At 42.7% G+C, this 16,859-nt stretch overlaps 1 protein-coding gene across 7 annotated transcripts in view; it reads right to left on the bottom strand.

Annotated features, from left to right (window-relative positions):
• Window positions 1-16,859, bottom strand: part of lef1 (lymphoid enhancer-binding factor 1) — a 107,627-nt gene that overhangs the window by 27,520 nt on the left and 63,248 nt on the right. For all 7 annotated transcript variants that reach the window (XM_037763998.1, XM_037764000.1, XM_037763997.1 and 4 more), the window contains exons 3-4: window positions 15,731-15,797; window positions 14,386-14,510 (exon numbers count right to left, since the gene is read on the bottom strand). In XM_037763998.1, the coding sequence (XP_037619926.1) occupies window positions 14,386-14,510; window positions 15,731-15,797 (192 nt within the window). The remainder of the gene's footprint in view (window positions 1-14,385; window positions 14,511-15,730; window positions 15,798-16,859) is intronic.

Genomic DNA, 16,859 nt, shown 5'->3' with positions numbered 1-16,859 from the left:
GAAGTTGATCAGCTCTGAGCGGTGGTCGGCTCCTCCACTGTTGTATTAGCAGAGTGTGTGTGTGTGTGTGTGTGTGTGTGTGTGTGTGGTGGGGGTTGGGGCGCTGCTCTGGCAGAGCCCTGGGCGAACTGCAGGATGTTCACCTTGCGGCGGGGCACAGGGCTCATTATCACAGCAGGACCTGGTCACATCAAAAGGACTGAGGAAAGGGCAAACATTCTGCTGAAGTGCCACTGTCAGCAGGCCTGCGAGCGCACACGTAAACACGTACACAAAAGGCAGACCGCACACACACTTGAGCGCCCACTAGGCATCCACACCCCCACAAAGAACATGGCTGCTCCATCACCTGCCTCGGCTCTATTGAGACAGGTTAACTGAAAATCCTACCACCACCTTAGATGACACCATTTCTCAGCAACAAAAAGATACAGCTACCAGGTATATATCTGGACACTGTCAATGTGTCGAACTGTATTAAAGCCATAAAGCCTTCAGCTGCGTCATTTACCTGATCAGCTGTGTGTTTCAAACCCAGGTGCAATGTTAACCTTGGGGGCCCCATGCTTGAACTCAGCCGTTACAGCTGACCACAAGCAGAAAATGTTTGGAGCGTGCTTTATTTTTCTTCCTGAATCAATCGTCATCGCCTCTCCAGCGACTATTTATAGCAACCCTGCTGCTGCATTAACACACTGCATGATTTATCATTAGAAGCAGCTCTGGTCTGCTGAGTAGCTACATTCATGCCAAGCGGCGCCGTGGTGCCAACATCCACATTCAACAACAACACTCGAAAGGCCCTGAGAGATGTACACAAATAAAATCGCAGCACAAGCTAACTTTGTGTGGCAGAGCGCGCTAAAACCTTAGCTCTCCGCACAATACCAGAGACGCGGAGAAAGAGGGAGAGAAAATGCAGTGCAGAATGGGGGGAAAAGTGCTGATGAGTTGCCTTATGCAGGAGCTTCATAGATCCGTCGAACAAGAGCGGATTTGCCTGCTACACCTAGATAGTGTTTCCCCCCCTCAGCTTTCGCCCAGGTATTCTGGGCATGAATGGCTGTCAGTTTGGATTTGGGAGCTCAGCGTTGAGGGGGAAAATAGAGTCTGGTGGGGGTCTTTGTGCGTCTCTACCTGTGGAGACGAGAGCTAGAGACAGTACTCGTCTCTCTAAGCCCCAGCTAGCTCCAGTGCAACATTGCACATTACATCCACAGGAAGGAACGGGTAAATATTAGCATTGCGAGCTAGCCAGGGATAGCTGGACGAAGGCAGACAGCTGTAGAGGCGCTGCCGTGTTTTTGCGGGGAAGGTTTTCAATGGCACAGACTGGGAAAATGTGGATGGGGAGGTGATTTGAATGAGAGCAGCTTCTGCCTGAGCTGTAGAGAGTATTGACCTAGTTTTCCTTCTGTATTTCACTCAGACAGATGCACACCCACCAACACAACGTGTAAGAATAGAAAGAATAAAAATATTGATGGGTTAGTGAGCCTGTAGCATCGACGACTTAATGGAACAAAAAATTAAATCCACAGAAAATGCCTCTATTTTGCAAACAGACTAAATGTCTTATGAAAGGGTTAATATGTAGGTTATGTAATGCTTTGAAAAACTGCGGGTCACAAGAAGCCCCGTTGCCTCAGGTGTCATGACACCTGTGTCCCGGCCATCTGAACTTTTGACCCCCGCAGTCACATGATCAATGCTCTTTTTGTTCTTTTCCCCTCATTGCGCTTGAAGCTACACACATTCTGTCTCCTTCCAAAATGGTCTTTTTACATAATTAGACAAGCACCCAGACGAAGCTGTGTTTTTTTCATTATGATACAAATCATGTGACCCTTGGTCGTGGTTATAATGAGGCAGGATACACGCCACAGTGCTAAGAAGCACTCATGGTTGTGGATCACATTGCAAACCTCTCGGCTCATTCGCGTTATAGACCGTACAACAATAACAGCAGCAGCCCACTGTTTGGGTGTGATTCCACGTTTTAAGGGATTAACTGGTAAAGACTACCAACAACTGCCTTTCAGCCTGGAATTAGTCATTAATCAAACCACACATTTTAGGGTTTCTTTCCAGCCAGGCGCACACGCCCCTGTTAAGATCTGAATGAAAAGCACAAAGCTATTCAAATCTGATCCCCTCCGAACAAATGGCTTTTCTCCATCCCCACAGAAGCAGCGAACACTTCAAGAAGCTCTCCAAGGATCTGAACGGTCACATGAAAACTCCGCCCCGTCAATTAGCTCTGTGGCAGGGTTTTTTGTGGGCTTTAATACAAACAAAACAATGACCATGTACAACATGGCAACCGACAACGTCTGCTTATCCCTTGATACCTCTAAAGAAATGGTAATAGTGAATTTCTGGAGCACAAAAGGGGCTCCTTAGGCTCAGGGCATATGGTTACAGCAACATTACAGGGCACACTCATGCACCTGATGCTACAGACAAGAATGATACGCCATACAATGAACACACCGTGGTTGTAATTCAGCTCTTAGCTGGATTTATTCATAGTGGACTGCTCATATATTTTAATATAATCTCATTTATCTATTAAGAAAGCAAAGTCAGATTGAATGAGCTGAGCTGAATATCTTTGGGTTTGGGACAATTGGTCAGATAAACTAAGCGATGATAATATATAACCTTTGGCTCTGGAAAATGATTATTTCTGATTGATTGGAAAATCGGATTAATCAATCATCCTCAAATCTGATATATTAAACAGTATATTTCACAACAGTGTTTCCCAAACTTTTTTTCTGGGCACTGACTTTTTTAAAATGACAAACCATCGCATCCCAATTCACAATAGTCTATCAATTAAATTTGTGCGTGAATGAACGTTCCTGAAACATTTTTAGGCTCTCGTTTATTTCCCCTCATCAGTAAAACAAACAGACTGTGTGCTAGCCTTTCCTATTAGATTCAATGTTACAAGTAGGCTATAATTATCAGAACAATACGAACATTCAGGCCTTCTCATGTGGCTCAAAGGTGTACTGCAGATATAAATATTAAATAAAAGACTAAGGAAGAAATTCTGAAAATGTATTCGGCCACCCTAATAAAATGTCCTGCATCTGTGGATCCTGACCCAGTCTTTGGGAATGACTGTTTTAGAAAATACAAAAAGTAAGCTGCAGTACGTGACAACCATAGATGGAAATCTTGAATGTCTTCACCTGTAATTTGAAATCTTAAACCAAAACAAGTAAAACGTAGTATATTTTGTTTTACGTAATGAGGACTAAAGTCTGTAACCTGACCCGTCAGATGGTTTGTTTCACAGAACCATCTGAGAAGCCGTCATTGGAAATGGTTCAGAAAAGGGCAGGCACTTTAAATAAATACTTGGCAGGTGATTGGATGAAGTATCTGTCGATCAAACTTGGCCAGTCAGACTCGGGAGGAGATCGAAAATATCTTTTCCGTCGAAAAGATTGAAGCCTGACATGATGGATCTTTGTGGGAGATGTGATGCCATGAGTCCCGTGTGATCTTGTGACATTGCGAGTATCCAGCTGCCGTGCGAGGTTATAAAGTCTTGAGCCATTCAGATATTTACTAAAGGTTTCTACGATCAACATGTGGATGATCGTTCCTTTACTGCGTCCCCTTATGACAAGTTAATGTTCTGTTCTAGTTGTGTAAAATCATGCTCACGCACATCTTTGCAATCACAGGCAGTAGAATTTAAGGAATACATCTTTAAGTACCAATACCTACCATAGTTGGGTAGGCTATTGTAATCCTAGAGTTGTATTTCCAGAAACTATAATAACCTGTTTGCACCCTTTCATAAGGTGGATGTGTGATCCCAGGTCAGGTAACCACTGTTGAACCTCTCAAATAAAAGTCAAGCACAACCTTTTCACTATGTCATTGCTTTAGTATGGAAGGCGTGTCAGTGTTTGCAATGGGAGAAACAAAAATGTAGATTTGTGGTGTGGGGGTTGCGGTGGTGGTGGGCACTTCCATTTCCCCCATCTTTCATATCAAACGATAGATACAGTGGGGGTGGATTGATTTGATGTTCTGATGCATTGTTTGATGACGGGCAGCTCAAAGTGGAGGATGCCTCTGTGATGTCTCTCCATTGGAGGACATGAAAAGCGTCACCTGGCCCCTGAGCCGAGGGGTTATGGCTGCTAGTGGATTTAAGGGCTCCTGCTGAGCTGGACGGTGGCTCCATTGATGCCACATAATCCATTCAGCGTGACCTTTATATTTTTAGAGTCAGCTCCACTTCCCTGTCAGCCTGCCTTGTTAAAACTATCGCAGACATCAAGGTCCTGATCATCTATGTTCTATTACAGGATGGTATATCTAATTTATTCAATGTGTACATCCCACGAGGAAAATAAGTGCCGTCAATCACCAGCCGAGCAGTCCGATGATCAAAAGAAACATGGAGCACAAGGCGAGCTCATCAGATGAACAAACACATTCTTGCTAGATATCTTTGTGGGTTTCATCATCCTGCATCAAGTGACTGCTGAGGGGAAAAAAACAAAGCCTTGTTCTCATCCCTGTGACATCAGCTCTTACAGACCGAGCGCAAGGGAAGAATAAAAGACAAGACAATAATATATTTCTAATTAAATACCAATAATGTGAAGCTGCACTTTTCCCTCTGCCCTCTACCCAACCTCCAATTAATTGTTTAAACCCCACATGAAAATATCACAGGCTTAAAAAAAGGCGCCATACAAATAAATAATCTCATAACGTACGCTAGGTGGTATTAGTCATGAGCATCAAACTCCTACCACGTTCTAGATTTGCCTAAACTGGGAGCAAACATAATTGGGATAAATCTCCTCAGTAAGCCACATAAAAAAAGCAGAAGGGTGTAAATTGTTACACTGCTGTGTGTTAAGACACTGAAACAGTTGCACAGATCAGACGAACTGCAGCAGCAGGCAAAGAGCAGCATTCAGCTCTGCTGTTTTCCTCTGTGACTTGGGGCCACTGAGTTTTTCTCCAGCCATAGTAAATTGGGCGCCTGGGGCAGGAGCCTTGGCCAAGCTTGCATTTCGGAGCCGACTGTGGAGGGCATGAGGGATAGAGATATGGCACTGGAGGGGGGGACAGGGCGGCGGATGGTTGGGGGAGGACTGGGAGCGCAGTGGAGGTGACATTACGCACATGTTTAAACACAAAAGAGACCCGGGCTAGTTAGCACACTAACTAGTGAGCTCCGTGGCAATCAGCACTCGTCCATCTTTCTGTTCTTTCTATCCATCTCGTCATAAATATGGCTACATCTGCAAGTGTAATCACCCCATTGTACTCTGATTTTCTGCTCTGCTGGACAGCAGCATGGCAGCCTGCTTTTCAGCACCTCTCCCCTCAATCCCCTCCTTTCCCTCAAGTGCCCTCGCCTGTTCCTGGCTACTCCTTTTGCTGGTGAGGCCGGTGTGTCTCACAGATTACAGAGCTCCGGTCGCTCAGGTAACAAGAGTCACTAATCTGGCTGGGGTTGAATTACACATAATTGCCTCGGCACCGTGATTGATTTCAGCCCTGGAAAGGAAAAGACGTCGGCTCCCCCCCACAAAACACCCCCCACCTCCCTCCCTGCCTCTCTCCAGTGCTCACGAGCGGCAGCCAAGACTCTCCATCTAGTAGGAGGCAGGAGGCTTTGAAGAGATCAAAGCCAAGGCCGGGAGCAGTTGCGCGCCCTGGGAATACGGGAGAGAGGCTTTCTGCTCCTCAGCCCTATTTTCTAGCGTCATGTCGGATTGCAGCTGTATTGCATTTCGCCAGTTTTCTTAATGCTCTTGGTTTTGACTTTGACATCAGTGATCCCCCTCGGTTTCTTCAAAAACAAGGGGGGAGGAGAAAAAAAAAGAAAGTGACTGAGAGAGAGAGAGAGAGAGAGAAGGGGGGGAGAGAAGGAAGGAAAGAAAAGAGAGGGGGTGAAGAGATCTACAGACTGATTTCTATTTTCACAACTCCATAATTGGCCAGTTCAAAGGAGAGGAGGGGAGAATGTAGCATTTGTTTTCAATTCTGCAGCCGATATGAAAGGAGCGACAAACTTTTATGGGTTTCCCAAAAATTAAAGACAGGCTTTTTTCACAGTCAAAGAACAGCGTGTTTTTTATGGCCCAGACCACACAAAATGAACTGATAGCAAAGCCCTCCTCTTTGTCCTCCCACAGAAAGCTCAACAGTGTGATGTAGCTCTTACACTTCGCAATGTGTGTGTGTGTGTGTGACTCTCCATCGAATACCCGTTCAGTGTTGCAAATGGTTAGACGAAGAGAAAATGGTCTGATGTTTAAAAACACAAAAAAGGAGTCATGAAGAAAGCTACATCCGTCCATTCACTTAACAGCTCTGCTAATAAAGCCTGGTGGCGAGAAGGCACCCTTTGTACTGTAACTATGCAGGCCCTATACCAACCTCCTACACTGGGGACCATTAATATTTCAGCGCTGTCAGATGCACATTGCATGTGAGCCTCTTTAGCACTCACACCCACAGCAGAAAGAAATAATGAGCTTCTGAAAAATATGAAACAGCAAAGACAAGGAGGGAGGGAAAAGAGCGCGCCAGAGACTGACCAACTTCATACAAAACAGAGCAGCTATTGATCATAGCTCTATTTCTTAGCTGGACAAAGTGAGGGCTGTTTGGGCGTCTCTGAAGTCTGGACGCAGCCGGCAGGATTTGCACCCATGTTTCACTCCTGTGGTCCTATTGTTCCCCCAGCCTGCAGTTTACTAGCTGGAACACTGCTCGCCTCTATATAGACCTGCAAGCTGTCAGGAAGAAGTCAATCAAGCTATTCATGTTTTTACTCATTTATGACTAAATCAGGGAACAGTGAGGTACTGTGATGAGCTTTGAGGGGCTTCAATCACGACGTAAAGACTGACCCAATCAGTCAATGAAACATGCGCTGTATAGGGGCATATTAAACTTGTTTTTTTTAAGATAATAACGACTATAAAACTAGTTTTGAAGCCAACAAAACACTTTTGCCAAGAGGCAACCACTTCACGCGCTATCTCAACACACCAACAGTTGCGTCACTTGTCACAAATTGACAAAAACACTCCACACATGCACACACCGCCCTCTAGTCTCAATTTCTGATCCACCCCTTACAGGAAGTGCATACCCAGGCCATTCAAACACAATTGGGCATACGGCACAACCTTGGTGAGGCCCCACCGCTGACCCCTGGAGATCAGTGGCAGCAGGCTGCTGGTGAAGAGTGAAGCCCTCTGAGCAGGTGTTGTGAGGCTCGAGCGGCGGTCTGCCCGTGGAAGCCTGACTGGCTGGCTCCAGGCAGCACTGCTTGATTGGTTAAGCTTCATCCAATTCAGTGGGAGGATGGGGAGCGAAGAAAAGTGTCATCATCTATGAGTGCTTCGCTTTGAGCAGTAACACATGCCCAAAATAAACATCAACCGGGGTTAAGTGTGCGCCTGCACGTCATGCTCACGACCATGACGCTCCCGATTGCTTTTCTCACACACATATAGAAACACACATTTTCAGCACTTAGTGATTTTAACGACGTCTATATCCGTCTTTCATCTTCGTCACTCATTTTTATTTTTAAGTCAGATGTTTCTGATTATATCTGCTGCTTGCTCGTTTTTTTATTTTGATGTAATTACACTACCTTAAAATTGGCATGTCAGTTTTTAAAAAGAAGCGATATTTTGTATGGCAATATTGTATAGTGTACCCGGCTGCTATTCTGTCTTTCAGAGGTTGTAGCGGGCTCAGTGTTAAAGGTACAGTGAAGATACTGGTATCACATAAACTAAAAAACCTAAGGAATTCATTGGTACCAATCAAGTTAGCTTGTTGGGAAGAACGCTAAATAACGCTCCAAATTTACACTAAATTTTGGCGAGGAAAAACTGGCATGGCGATTTTCAAAGGGGTCCCTTGACCTCTCCTCTGTGAAAACTATCTTTTCAGATGAAACAGATGTTAACAAACTACATAATTTGCAGTTGAAAAAAGGTAATAAATCGCAAAATATATCTTATGGCAATACTCAGCATTTTGCAAAATGTTTAAAATCGCAATAAGATCGTATTGTGACTTAAGTATCGTGATAATATCATATTGTGGGGGTGATTCCCACCCCCAGTTTTAAGTGTTAGAATAACACAGACAATACTTCAGGAGCACAATAAAAACTATTTTATGGTTTTATCATCCGTTAAAGAGTATAAACATATAGAAATGTATCTTTTTATATTCAAATCAATCAACATGCCCTCACTCTATCAAGTAGAATTAATCCGCCAGAAACTTAAACCTTGATTGTCTCATTTCTGGTTCTCATCTGACACAACAATACAATCTCTCGGTCCTGGTGGACAATCACTCTGCTGAGCTCCATTTAACAAGATGAAACACACTGATAAGGCGATTGCAACCACATGGCGTCATTAGCGCCGTGCATGTGGAGCAAATGTGTCGACCAGCATCACCATACGGCGGAGGACGAGAAGAGACCTTGGCGTTAATGGTGCTGTTTATAAAACACCACGACCCAGCACCGGCGGCACTACAAAGAGTCTGAGACGCAGAGTGTTTCTTCTGTGTGAGGTCCCTGCTGCTGTCCTTCATGTGCACACACACACACACACATTTCACCGTTTGATAGAGCTGCAAAGCAGATGACATCAATGTCAGCGTGACTCTTTGATATGTACCGATTTGGTATATACAGCATTAAATGAGGCAATTATACTGCTGTCTTTTGACAGTTACTATATTTTCTTAATGTATTTACATACAGACAGTACTGTACAAAGACTACTTATAGAAAATGAGCTGACAGCGGGATGATCATAAGGAGTCGATCTACTTAAAGACAAAATGCTGCATTCAGCTCTGGTAAACTTCACACAGCATGTCCACCCTATAGTGCGAAAAAAAACTACACATGGTGCCATAAGCTGCCATCTAGAACATTATGTGTGGACATGGAAGGCTGCTGGTAAATGTAGTGTTCTCTTTAACAGGGATCTTCCACGGTAGTGCTGGGGGCATGAGCTCAGGACACACATGGCACTGAGGGACACCAGAGCGGTCCTACCAAATCCCGTTAGGTAAGCCTGGGTTAGTGATTCCACGCTGCGAGACACTGGCTAGCAGATCCGTCACGTTCCCACTACATCAAAGGAAAGTACAGCGCTGCACCCCCTCCACACCCCCTCTTTCTCGCCATGAGGAGCTGCAATTGAGGGTCCAAAGGGAAAAAGGAAAGAGTGCACGGCAAAGGAGAGGGAGCTCTCTTAACTCCCCCCACCACAAGCAGCAAAACTCGGCTTAAAAAAAAAAAAATCAGCGATTCCATCCGTTCCTCTCCTCAAGCTGTTGCTCAAGACCATGAGACTGTTGCAACACAGTTGGAGATCACCAGCACATCTTCACAGTCAGGTGAAACACCTCGTACTGTATCTGCAATATTTCAGCGCTAAAAGCACGCAGTCTTTATCTTGTCAACCATGCGTTTATGAGTTTATTCAAAGGGTTTCAATAAGATGTCAAGAGCTCAGAGGTTGTAGGGCTTCTTTTCCCCCATAGAGGAGCACGATCAGTAGTTTTTTTGTCATTTTAACGAAGAGTAAATGTGACAACAGAATCTGAGAATAGATTTCAGGTCATTTAAAAATACGTACTGTCCATCACGAGCATGTTGATCTTTATTTAGACGCTGTCATTTTCAAATCCTCCCTTGAGTTTAGGGACCACTTTTTTGAAAGATAAGACAAAACCTTCTCTTCTTCCACACATCAAACCTGGAGTGACGACTTCCTAAATGCTTTGAAGATTTATACTTGGCAACCATCATCATCAACACCATTATGTGGTATTAGGATGATTCTGACCAAAATCGTAAAAGCATGTTGTCAATATAAACAATCACAAAGACACAGAGGCCAGAGAGAGAACAATCCTTCCCTATCTTCAAAATCTCTTTCCTATATTTACACCAGAAGTTATGACAACAGAAGTATGAATCATTACATGTGGACAAGTCTCTTCACATTATCTGATGCATCGGAAAATGCCGTGAGAGAGAAACACCATCCCTGATCAAAACGACAGACAAGACAATCAGTGTAATTCTGTCTACTTCAATAACCAGATTACTGCCTACAGCTTTTTTGCAGTAACATAATAAGTAAATCAGTTTCTTTAATCATGATGTAAGAAACAGCTAGATTTATATGTTTAACTAGGTTTTTAACTGGCTTCAAACATGTTCACGTCAGAGATCGGGCACAGGAAAACATTACTGTTGTGGCAGTGAAGTGAGATAAGGGGTGTAAGAAAATTATTAGAAATGTTGAAAATATTGTGTATCGCGATATATTTTGCGATACTGTATCGATTCTCAAAAACATTGTTATTGATTTTTAATGAATAGTTTACATGCAAATATTAACTGAGTCAATATTTTATTTCCTTTGCAAAGAGATGTGTATGTGCCCTCTCAAATTAGTGCAATGATGTTGGATGTTACAGGGACTGAATGCATAAAAAAAGAAATATCGCCTTGCTATCGCAATATATAGAATCGTAACCCCTATACTATGATGCGTATCGTATCGCCAGATTTTTGCGAATACACAGCCCTAAGTGAGATGACAGAAAAGATCATTTGTCAATGTTGCCGGAGTCCGCAGAGGGATAAAATGATTAAATATCAAGTCCAACTATAACTGAAATAAATAAGTGTAGCGTATTTCTACATCCAAACAGCAGGCCATCAGTAAAACATATACATAGTAGCACAATCAGAAATACTGTCCTGTCGCATCAGTCCAAATGCTTGGACCAAAAAAAACACATCACACAAGCTTAGGCGTTTATATCACTAACACACTTGAAATATACCAGCCGATTTACTGCTTTAACCCAATTTCACTAAATATCACATTTTTAGTGTGCATATAAATGTAGACAAGACAATTACATAAAACTTCTTTAGGCACCAGTCCCATGCGTCATGTACAATCAACACAATGCCCTTTTTGCTCCTTTAAGAGAAGGATTCATTTATTTATTTATTCATTTATTTATTCATTTTTATTGATGATAAACTCCAAACCCACTACACTTTTTGCTCAGGATACCCCGCAGACTCCACATCCTCTATCGGCTATAGGTTTACGTAAACACGGGGGTATTCATAACACACCACTGGCTCTTTGAAGTGGTCAACATGTCTATGCAACTGAACACCACGAGGCATCTCAACACCAAAGTCTCAGCTCTTGTGGTGGAGGCGACCTATCGAGCTAGAAGCCTTAAAATCTGCTGACAATCAGCTACTCCCAACAGCTCCATCATGACTGGACGGCATGTGCAGGAATGTCATGGTCAATGGAAATCAATCTAAACTACTGGGATCGGGGGCGGCGGTGGGGCTGGGGATGGAAGAGAATGAAAGGGAGAATGTGCCTTTGATCTCAGTGAAAACTGATCCCAGGCCTGCAGATACTGTGGCTGCGGTGGCCGGCAGCAGAGGCAGCGAGCTGACATCAGTGAGAAAGCCAGAAGACTCATGTTCCGTGATCCTTCCACCAAGCCTCGGCTCGTTTTATTGGATAAGTGAGAGAAACGTATATAAAATGACTACCGTTTTATTGAAGACAGGATGAGGGGGAAAATTGGGTGAAAAAAAAAAAAGCAGCCATGGTAAATGAAATGAAAGCGGGGCTTTAAAAGTTTTGGCAGTGAGTACGCTGTCTAACTGCCTGGCCTAATTCATCTGCAGTGAGGGGTAATTTCCTCTCATACAGTCAGCTGGTCTCCATACAGACCCTCTACGAGCGCGTACGATGGAATAACTGATAAAATTGACAAGAAAACAAGCCATAAACAGAGAATTTGAAAAGCATCATACCCCACATCTCATAAGCCACTCTACTTGGAAACTGAAATCATGAGGTAATCACGTTTTCTCTACAATGTCGCATACTTTCACCCTCTGCAACTTTGGCAGAGGGGAAGCAATGCAATTTTAACACCATCCCGTGATAGAGTTGCGTGTGAATGAAGTTCCTTTACACACAGCATGTGGCATCTGCCCCCAACAATCACATCTGCCTCTGAAAGCCGACTCTTAGCTCACATTTCACAACTTTACCCTGATGAAACTAACATTTATGCACCGCAAAAAAACAAAAACAACCCAGAGCTTGTGTGAGTGTTTCCTGTATGGAGGCACCAAACCACGGCCAGACTGAGGCTGGTTGTCTCTCCCGAGTGTGATACAGAGACTTGGTCGAAACAGGATTAGAGTGGACAGCTGCTGGTGTGCCCTGCGCTTTATGTCTGTCTTGAGAGGAGAAATTTGCAAACGGGACAGACACAGGAAGCCGCCAGTGAGAGACCTGCAGCTGGCCTGAAATTAATACCATTACAGGGACGCTATCTGCAACAACACACGCCACCCCTGGACTGTACTATGAACTCCTCTGCAGGGCAGCCTCGGAGACGTGATGCTGCCTTCAGGCCTCCTCTGTCATGCTGGGGTAATTAGAGGGCTTACTTGGGTCATGTAGACATGCATCACTTAAGATTCTAACAAGATGAGAAATACTGTATATCTCATCTCTTAATCTCCTGGAAAGTATGGAAGGCATTTAGTTTCCTAGGGTCACATCATATACGGTTGTCAAGGGGACGGGTGTCAACAACGCTGGTACGTTTGGGTAAATAGTGTGCAAAGACGCTACACAACAACACAAACATTACAATCATTGGAGGGGAATATTTTCTGGGGGGGTTATTTATATCATATTATGAGGTTTAAGTTTGTAAGTCAAGAAATGTGATCTTCCCTCAAATGCTGCCTTTAATTAATCAATTATTTCATTACTTTTAATACCCAATTCATAATTTCAGGTAGAGCTGCAACGATTCATCTTATTAAATTAATTGCCAACTATTTTGATAATCGAATTGAGTAATTTAAAAAAGAAAAAAGTAAAAATTCTCTGATTCCAGCTTCTTAAATGAGAATATTTTCTGGTTTCTTTACTCCTCTATGACAGTAAACTGAATATCTTTGAGTTATGGACAAAACGAGACGTTTAAGAAAATAATCAACGGATTAATCGACAATGAAAATAATGGTTAGTTACAGCCCTAATTTCAGGTCAGAGATTTTCTCATTCAACCTTGATATTCCAAACTAAATGTGTTGGTATGATTGTGAATTCAAAGCAGCTGATTTATTAATATTAAAATGTTTATTTGATAATATATTACACTGCATGCATTTAGACCCAAAGAGATTAAGTAAGCTATAAACTCGCTATTTCTATCATAAAATGAAAATGAAATTATGTAGGGCTGCAACTAAGGACTATATTGTTAGCAGTCTAATCTGATTCTTCTTTATTTATTGATTGTTTGGTCTCTAACATTTTCAAAAATTAACAACAAGAACATGTAATAACCTTTTACGGTTAACTCAAAATATCTTATCTTATCAAACCAACAGTCCAAAACCACAAAGTGACTGGAAATAGTGACATATAATCAAATGCTCACATTAAAGAAGCTCAAAAACAGTAAATCTTTGTGCGATTTCTACTTCATAAGTAGCAAACAAAATCTAAATCAGATTTAGAGCAGAAATAGGTGCACATTTTGCATTACCATATAATTTCTTAAGGTGCTGATTTGATTAAGTATTGCAATCATTTTTAAGTACTGTGATTCTTTAACGGAATTTGATTTAATTTTTTTTTGACTCCATCAATATGGAAAACAAGTAAGTAAGTAAGATGTATTAAAAATGCGACAGCGTGGCAGAGTCTGCTGACAGGTAAAGCAACAGGTTGCTGCGTGTTCTACTGTAGGTTACATTACACGTGATATCCCAAACAGCATCTGAACTGCAGTTTAACCAGAGCAGGTGCAACATGAAGTTAAATCTCTGCAGGTCTATCATCATCCTCCATGTTTGTTTTTGCTTTCTATTCCCACAAGCGCACGTTAATGAACAAAGCAAACAGGTTGTTTCCGACCAGCACTTTCAGCAACACTTTACCAATTTCTAAAAAAAAAACAATATATAAATCTTATCATTAGACTAAAGAAAAAAACATTGATTCTTGATTTTTTTCCTCACCCTTTATTAAAATTGCCAACAATATATTTTCTAACTAAACATCCTTGCCTCAGTGAGATGCTGAGATGTTGCTCTTTTTTGTTTTGTCTGCCACCAGCAAAACGTGGTTATGAAAACAAACGTGTTCTCAGGTACGAGCTTATTGTTACACCAACAGCATTTTCACATTATGATATAGGAGTTAAAGTGATAAACTGACATGTAAAAAATAAAGAGTTGGTACTGACCGTTCTGGGCATGGGCGGCGAGAGGGAGCCATTGCTCATGTAGGAGTCGTTCATGTTGCTCATCATGATGTAGCCTGGGTAGCCCTGGTACGGATGGCCTTTACTGTACAGGTCTTGGAGTTTTGCTGGTTAAAAAAAAAGGTTAAAAAATGACAATTTACTGCGTGTTTGCAAAAGGCTCATTTTTAAATTCATATACATCAAAACTCTTTAGATTTCTCACAACACTGGAGTTTTAAACACACAAACAAATCTTACAAATGACAATTTTTAAATGTGCTTCAAGTCAATAAATCAGGCAAGTAATAGCAATAAAGCTGAACACAAAGTTGGCCCGCCTGTTTAGATGCTGTAATGATATCACTGTCGATCGCTTTAACCCGTGCCCCGTTGCGCCTCGGCCTTTTGTTTGTGCCCTTTTCTTCCCGTCTTGGAAAGGAGGGTCGTATTATACAGAGGAACAATGGAGCCCCTCTGTGCCAATTAGCACCAATTAGAAGAACATACAGACTGTGTCAAAACAGGAGACGCCCCAACTGTTCCTCCACGCCTTTGACCTGAGTGGGGGAGCTTCATACAAGAGGCCTCAATGCAGCGCCACTCGCCACTCAACTGCGCGCTGCAGCGTAATAAGGCCGGGGGGTTGGGAGTGTTTGTGGTATATAGGCTGATGGCAACATGGATCTTGTTGTGAAGAAAGCCAGTGTTTGGTTTGAGGGGATGCTATTGAGGAGTGAAAGGGGAACAAAGAGGAGACACACTCCTCCTCAAAGCCCTGATGGTGACCTGCGGCTGCGGGGTCACACTACAATACCCAGAGAGCAAAGAGCCCCGAGCGGCAGCAACATGTTGCACGCAACAGTGCGGCCGCAGAGCTGATGTATGTGGGGAAATAGTTTACTGGGGTAATGCATAATAAAAAAAACACAAGAGATATAGAAATGTGATTCTGAATCATATTCCATCGTAGGCTTAAATAACATGAAATGTGCACATTCATCGGTGGTGCAGGCACCCTCATCTATGAGGTAGGTAACAGGTAGCTGTGGCCATGAAGGCGTAGCATGTCCTAACTAGACCTGGATCAGAGATTATCTGTCTGAGAGCAGATGAAACAGAGGCTCTGATAAGAAGAGGACCAGCAGTGCCAGAGTGTGACTGATCACTTCTGCGTGGGGGAAAACGAGGTGGCACTTTTTCTCACCTTAAAACTTCCAACTTCTCAAGCTGCATGAAGCGAAGTATTCTGAAAATCTGGGGCTTTATTGCAGCTAAATGGGCCTGCTGGCTGTCCTATAAAGCATGCTGATTTTAACGGGCTCTTGCTTAAGGCGGTGTCACTTACCATCCTCCAAATGGTCTCTGTGTTTTTCATGATATGAATCTTGCGGTATTTGGGACTGTCTAGCTGCCTGTAAAAAAGAAGAATACAAAATTGAAATGATGGTGAATCAATTAGGAGGGCCTTCAAATGCAGTTACACACACACACACAAACATGCTGATACGGTCAGACACCCACAAACACTGCTGGGACAAACGGCGTCCCTTTTGCTCGTCACCAAAGCAGAACAAGCTTGCACACACACACACACTCACACACACACACACACACACACTAGCATCTATAGAGAGGTGATGGAGCAGCCTGCATCAAAGCTTCAAAAGAACCACTTAATTAAGCTTCATGTCCTTAAGGAGCTTACAAATTAACTTGTTTTCAATACCATAGGCCCACTCTCAAATTTCATCTCTCAGTTTATGTGTATTTGTGTTACAAATTAAAAGCTTCTGTGCAAAGTGAAATAAAATCAGCCCATGAAAAGGGAAAATGGTGGAGACAGTTTTTTGCTGTAAAAAAAAACAACAGCTTTTCGCCCAGCCATTTCCTTTCTCTTTCCGAATCCGAATTGAGAAGAGGACCTCTTGTTGGAGTTCAGACCCCTCAGGATGGCTTCCAGCTGAGCGAGGGAACTTCGCTGGATTCCTAATTAACATTCAGCCTCTGTCTCGTGCGTCTCTAGGACATTTGGTGGCGGGTGTGTACAGCCCTGTTCAGGATGTGCCCAAAATTTCATTAACACTGCGGTTAATGACAAAAACAGACGACTAACTTTGTGATGGGGAAGCTGCAGCCTGCATCCTGAGGACGCTGCACGGGTAGACGGACGCAGAAAAAAATGTAAATTTAAACTGTGATGTTTCATGACTACTCTGTATCTTTATGTGTGCTAATAAAATGCGAGAATATAAAGCAAGAGAGGAATATTTTTAGAAACATTAAAAATTCATCATTAATAATTCTTCCATTGAGATTCTTTATGCATTTTACAGACACAATACATTTCTTTTGATTTGCATCTTTTTAATCCGATCAGTGAGGACGGACAAAAACAAACGCAGCTGTACATGTGTTTAGTATTTTTCTCAACCTCAAAGCATGCAAATATAATCTGTGGGCACCATTCAACGAAC

This window comes from Sebastes umbrosus, chromosome 3 (assembly GCF_015220745.1).
Source record: "Sebastes umbrosus isolate fSebUmb1 chromosome 3, fSebUmb1.pri, whole genome shotgun sequence".
NCBI lineage: Eukaryota > Metazoa > Chordata > Actinopteri > Perciformes > Sebastidae > Sebastes > Sebastes umbrosus.
The sequence above is the reverse complement of the archived record's forward strand: the minus strand, read 5'-3'. Positions and strand labels throughout refer to the sequence as shown.